Source organism: Durio zibethinus, chromosome 26 (assembly GCF_047325235.1).
Source record: "Durio zibethinus cultivar Kanyao isolate XHJ-2024 chromosome 26, ASM4732523v1, whole genome shotgun sequence".
Classification (NCBI taxonomy): Eukaryota; Viridiplantae; Streptophyta; class Magnoliopsida; order Malvales; family Malvaceae; genus Durio; species Durio zibethinus.
In genome coordinates, this window is record NC_143187.1 from 17551596 (window position 1) to 17558257 (window position 6662).

A 6662-nucleotide genomic window follows, 5' to 3' on the forward strand; every position below is an offset into this window, starting at 1 on the left:
AAGAATGAAGTGTGAAATATGAATAAATATGTTGTGGATTGTGTTAAAGTTGAAGTTATTGATGAAAATTTTCATCTGAAGGGAGAATTGAGTATGTTAAGTTGAAATTGAAAGATAAATATAGTGGGAAGAGATGGAAATTAGTTCTATCAGTATTTGTTATTTTTATCTTTTGTTTGTTTATTTTTAATGGCAAAAAAAAAAAAAAAAGGAAGGGAAAATTGGTTTAGAGATGTAAATCACGTTAGAGATATAAATCATGATTTAAGTTATTTGTTTCAAAATATACAATGGATAGCTTAATGAATGAAAAATGTTTTTTTTTCCTACAATTCATAATGATTTAAGGTGTTTGATTTAAACCGGGATTGTGAGAACATGAATTTCATTAAAAAAAAATGAAGTAAAAGGTATAATATAAAAAGACAAGTTCTAGCAACCTATCTGCATGCTTAGAGCATATGCACAATAATAAAAGGTATTTCATTTCATCAATAAGATGGTCTATAAACATTAATTTCAAGAGCATAAAAATGTTTGTAACCAAAATGATCTTTTAAAATCTTACAAACCACAACATTTTTAATTGATTCATAACATTTTTCATATTTGGTTTACAACCATATATACACAAACAATTAATCCATCTCAAATCAACAAAACATAATAAACATAAACCCTAAACTAAAATTAACTATAAGATTTTCCACATATTTTGTTTTTCCTTGGTTCATTTTCCTTTTGAAATTTCAAATTGACTTTCTTAAATATGAACCGCATCGTCAATAGCATTTTTATGGTCTTACTTGTTTAACCACTAATTGATATTAGTTTTTGATTTGCCAACCTAGGCTGTAACAAAATCAGTTAAGAAACTTCAATCATTTTTAATCGTTAAAGACTAAAGTAAATAAAAATGTATAAAACACTATAACAACACTTACATTTAAGATTTATCTCATTGTCTGTAGGTTTGTATCGAGTTCACTCCATACCCCTTAATGGCTTTTTTGTTGATTTTGGTAAAAGCTCCTAAAAGTTTGTTGTTCTTCCACCTTCGTATATTATTGGTTGAATTGAGTCTCTTTTCAATGGTAGTTGAACCAAATTTAACCTTTGATAATGGATTTCTACTTTCTTTACCAATCATACTATAGAATTTTCCTTCTAAATCTACAAAAACATCTTCTAAGAACTCTTTTTGGATTTTTAGGCTGTTGGGATTAATTTTCACTACTAGTAGTACTAACATTTTTTACTGTGATTGATTTGTTTGACAACCCATAACCATGTGCAAATACAGATTTAGATGTATATCCAAAGATAGAAAAAGAGGCAAAAGCAAAAGTTAACTCAGTTAAAGATGCAAAACTAGAAACTATTCAATATGCAAAAGCAGAAATAGTATAAGGAAAAATAGATGCAAAGGTAGAAGTAGAGGCATGCACAAATGTAAAAGTAAAAGCATTACCCTTTTTCTGTATTTATTTGTTCTTACAACGTTAATTAATGCCACAATTGCATTTTTGGCACTAGATCCATCAATATTAATGTTGTCTCCAATTATTTATCCTTAAGATGGTTGTTGCCATAAAAGGTTAGGTTTCAGTTAATGCATCTAATAGTGAAATGAATTATTATTACATAGTAAGACAAAATAGTATAAAATTATCTTATTACCCCTTATAAGATAGCCTTTTTTATTGTGCCATTCTTTTCGATAAAATGTGCATGTTATTATTGTGCCTTTCCTTGACAAATGACAGGTTTTACTATTATGTTTTTCGATTCATCATTTTTTTTGTTGGTTTTAAGCCTTCCTAGCAAATTATATACTCTGGTGTATTAATTAGCTCTTTTGTTATTCATTTAGGGTTTTATCATCTTAAACTAATCTAAGTCCATTAGTAGTTTCACCATTTCAAACTAATCTAAGTTCATCATCATGTGTTGTACAAGATTTTAAATGAGAAATTCTCCTAATGTTCATAAATCCAACATCTCCTAATGTTAAGGTTAAACATTAAGTTTTCAACTATTTCATTTATATACCACAAATTTAAGCCTCACTAACAAATCATTGTTGATAATAAAATCTTATTGTCACCAATTCAACATTTATCTATCAAAAAAAAAAAAAAAAAGATCGTCAAACCCTAAACCCCAACTCATACTAATTAAAATAATTACAAACTATTTGTTTAAAAAAAATTCTTCATTTTTAGAAATAAATTTCATACATCATTCAATACAAATGCAAAAACGAATAAAAAACATAATAAACATTATACATTTATTAGAAACTTGTAAGGAAAAAAATTTACCTAAAAACGATTGATACTTAAGTGTTTTAGATGAAATTTCTTTTTAGTCTTGCTTTTAAAAATCCGGAATCCATTATCTCCTTCTCAATCTTTCTCTAATAACCATTTTTTTAAAACCCTAAATACTTTTTTTTTTTACTTTGTTTATGATCTTTTACATTTTAATAATTTTACTTTTTTAATTGTATTTTTATAAACATTTTGTTCTACTTTAAAGGTGAAAATACATTTATGTTCGTATTTTACCGTCAAACTTAAAACAAATTACCAGCTTCATTCTATTTTGGTATGCGTTTAATATACTGTCGCAATGGAGCCATTGTTTCAACATATTCAAGAATCTTTTGTATTAAATTGAATTAAATTAAAAATATTATATTTAATTGACAAAATACATAAATGTTAGATCTAAAAGTAAGAATTTAGCCTTCTTTAGTGCTTGGTTTGGTAATTAAGCAAACTCAAGCCCCCGAGTAAATACGTCACCGAAACTAAAATTTGGAGATCAACGGCAACTGCAAAAGTACATCTACTCTATTTTTCAGCCTAAATTTTCCACAAAACCCTCTGAATCTTTCTTAATTTCTCTCGCCGTTTCTACTTATTAAGGGGCATGGGGTTTATGGAAGGAAGATAACATCGTCTGTGTGAGCAACCGAGATTTATTCCTTTTAAGTGTTCATTGTGGATTGATTCTGTTTCTTTGCATTTTTGGCTTAAATTTTTTTGTTAACCCTTCAATACTGCAATAGAACATGGCAGATTTTTGTCGGAATTTACTAACAGAAAAACGAGATGGCAATAACATTTTTCGACGAAAAGTCTGTAAGTAAATTTTTACCCTTTCCTGATTAATTCCGTTTGTAGTTCGAACTTTTACAATCTGGTCACGGTAATTAATTTGTAATTTTTAATCATTTCCTGATTAATAATAAATCAGTCCATGTGGTATGCTTTTCTTTTCTACCCCCATCAATCAACTCAAAGTCTCAAGGTACAGTAAATTCTGCTTTTAATTAATTGCTTTTGATGAATTTGCCTCAACAACTTTTCAAATTCAAGTTTAGCTCATGCTTTGCTATTTTTTTTTTTTTTTTAACAAAGAAGGATAGGGAAAGGGAATGTAAGTGCAGATATTTGAATTGGAAATCTGTAGTGGGCCTTCTTGGGTAATTTTATGATCAATTGAACTAAATCTTGAGTTATAATTGACTATCTTTTCTTCTAATATCATGAGTCTTAATAGGAGAAATGCTAGTGTTGCAATTAAATTAGATTACTAGTCTTTAAATCTTTAGCAAAATTCTATTCTTTTCTTTCTTTTATTTTTTTTAATATATGAGAGCCTGCGGTCTGAATAAGATAACGGATTGTAAGTATTGAAATTTAAACTTATATCTTTTGGACATCACATCTTAAAGTTGGCTGAAATAACTAAAGTTAAGTTTTAGCTTCAATTAATGGTTTATCTTTGCCCAATATACTTCTGAAATTTCTTCCCTAAAGTCCAAGGACCAGATGGCCAGTTGGCAATCGCAAAGGCAGGAACTAGGATGCTGCATGTTGGTAGCTAAAAAGTCATGAGTCATTAACCGTCAACTTCTCCAAATCGTAGAAGATACCAACGTTCTGCTAAATTTCAATGAAAATACTTTAAAAACTTACACGTTAAGGGATGTGATTGACTCTTGACTTTTCTATATATTCGCTCCGTATTTCTCTTTTGGATGGAACAACAGCTGTATCAAAATTTAGTAAGCTTCTATATATTGTTTGGTTCCAAAATCAGTTTCCTGTCAAAACCATGTATTTTCATATGTTTCTGATGTCTAATTGATCATCATTTTATTGATTTTTTTCCTTTTTAAGCAGTTTCTTTATCTTTTTGCTCATAAAATTTTGGCTTATCATATGATTTTTCTTATTACAGAAGGAATTGATCACTAGTTACCGCCATGAGTTCTAGCAAAAAACCAGAACTGAGTGTACTCAACAATAATGATGTCATGATTGATATTTTACTAAGACTACCATTGAAGACTTTGGTGGGATGCAAATGTGTCTGCAAATGGTGGAATAGCCTCATCTCAGACCCAGATTTCAAGTCCAATTATTCAAGACACAACCCCCAGTACCATATCTCAGGATTCTTCCTGCCGAAATTCTTGTGTTTTGAGCTGTACCCAGAATTGTTATATTTTCCATTTGAAGGACAGATTGATGCTGCTCCTAAGCCATCTCTCTCTTTCATTAAGGATGATAAAGGTGTTTGCATACAACATTCTTGCTATGGACTTCTCATATGTAGCAGCTTCCGAAGTCTAGAACGCGGTCGAGAATGCTACTTCTGCGACCCTACTACCAAGCACTACATCTGCAACCCTACTACGAAGCAGTATCTTCCCCTGCCTAATCCTGAATGCAGAACTGTTTTTGTTTTTGGCATTAACATTGCATATGATCCAAACAACTCATCCCATTACAAAATTGTATGCATTTGTGATTCATATTTGTCACAACATCATCGCCAGGTAAAGATATTCAGTCAAGTCACAGAATCCTGGAAAGCTTTAGGAAAACCATTCACTGTTTACGATGAAGATATGTTGTTTAAGAGGGGAGTCTTCTGGAATGGTGCATTACATTGGATTGGCAGGGGAAATTTGGCACTTCGATTCAACACTGAAAGAGAACTTATGCTGACAATGCCAATGCCTCCTATGCAAGAGGGATGGACAAAACGAAAGCTGGAATATTTTGGAGAATCAGGAGGCCATTTGTTTCTAATTGAGGCCTATGGTCCTGTTACTGCTGTATTTGATGTGATGGAGATGAAAGCTGACTATTCTAGTTGGTTTGTCAAGTACCATCTCAATCTTGATATAGTAGCATCGCAATTTCCAGCAATGCGAAGAAGTAACAAGTTATCTATATGACACATTGCTGACCAGCATGAAGGAGAAGAAGATGAGTCATTCATGGTCATACACGTTCCAGGTGAATTTGTCACATTTAAAGTTAGAGATAGCACTTTGATGGAGTTCCAGACAAATAATCAAGTGGATGAGGGGCCGGGGTTGTGGTATTCATGGGAAGGAGTGTATCCTTATTCAAACACTTACTATTATCTTTGAGCCTTCAATTTGTCACATTTAAAGTTAGAACCTTGCATTGTACAGATGAATACAATGGCGCAAGTGCTTGGGGTGCATCTCTGATCCAATAACCATCTTTTTTTTTTTTTTCTGTGGAACATATATATATATATATATATATATATATATATACATACATACGAGGATAATGCACATGTATATATTAATTTATTTTGATCAAATGATATCGATACTTTCATATGATTTCGGTCCAGTTTAACATTGTTATAATTGGAAAAGCTTAGATTGGAAAAGTGTGTTTGAAAAATATTGTAAAGAATTGTTGTGAAAAATTATGGTTTAAGATATTTGAAGAATTGCATTGCTGTGAAAAATTAAAATGTTTAAAAAGGACATACCATTAGAAAGGAAAAAATAAGTTATTTTTGTCAAAAATAAATAATTGAGTGGGGATTTGATAATTGTCTCTAAACCATAAATTTCAATTTACAATTACACATCCCAACTAACTTTTGCGGTTAACTTATTTTTAGTTGTTGGAAAGAATTTTTAACATAAATCATAGCGTCTTAGCATTACGTTTGTGTTCAAAAGCTGCATTCTGAAACTCAAACACAATGCTAAATGAGGCATTCATGAACATTGAATATGTTTGAGTTTGTGCTTAATGTTTTTTAACTAGGAAAAATAATTTTTATTTTGTGAACAAAAATTAAAAAATGAATAATTAAGCTTTCATAATTTCAAGTATAAAAGACAAAATCAATATGGAATGAAAAGTGTGAAATCCTCAATTAATTTTTGGACCTGATTGATAGTAGGGGAGAAAATATTTTTACATTTGGTCATTGAATCTCTTTCATTTCTTAGAATCAATCAAACAAGAATCCTTCGGATGATCTTTTTTTTTTTGTTTAGGATCTTTTGATATCTGGTAACTATTTTAGGTTTTGATTAATTAAGAGTTAAGTTAGATCCGATCACAATAAGGGAGGCAAACTTTTTAGTGTCTATTTTTTTCATTCACAAAACTCGAAACTGAAACTTTACTTAAGGGAAATTGAACTCTTTAACTATTCGGATCAACAAATATTGGATTTTGGATGATCTAGCATTGATAGTTCTTTTCTCTCTCTTTCTTTTTACTTTTCCTCTTTTCTTTTTTCTTTAAACACGTGGACATAAATAAACAGTATGAGATTGTTTATTAATTGTAAAAATT

At 30.1% G+C, this 6662-nt stretch overlaps 1 protein-coding gene across 1 annotated transcript; it reads left to right on the top strand.

Moving 5' to 3' along the window:
* The first annotated feature begins 2792 nt into the window (after positions 1-2792).
* On the top strand, positions 2793-5535 carry LOC111275344 (F-box protein At5g07610-like). Its single transcript, XM_089755839.1, has 2 exons — positions 2793-3149; positions 4255-5535. The coding sequence occupies exon 2, from the start codon at positions 4280-4282 to the stop codon at positions 5258-5260; it is 981 nt and encodes a 326-aa protein (XP_089611965.1). The 5' UTR covers positions 2793-3149; positions 4255-4279; the 3' UTR covers positions 5261-5535.
* Positions 5536-6662: the final 1127 nt, after the last annotated feature.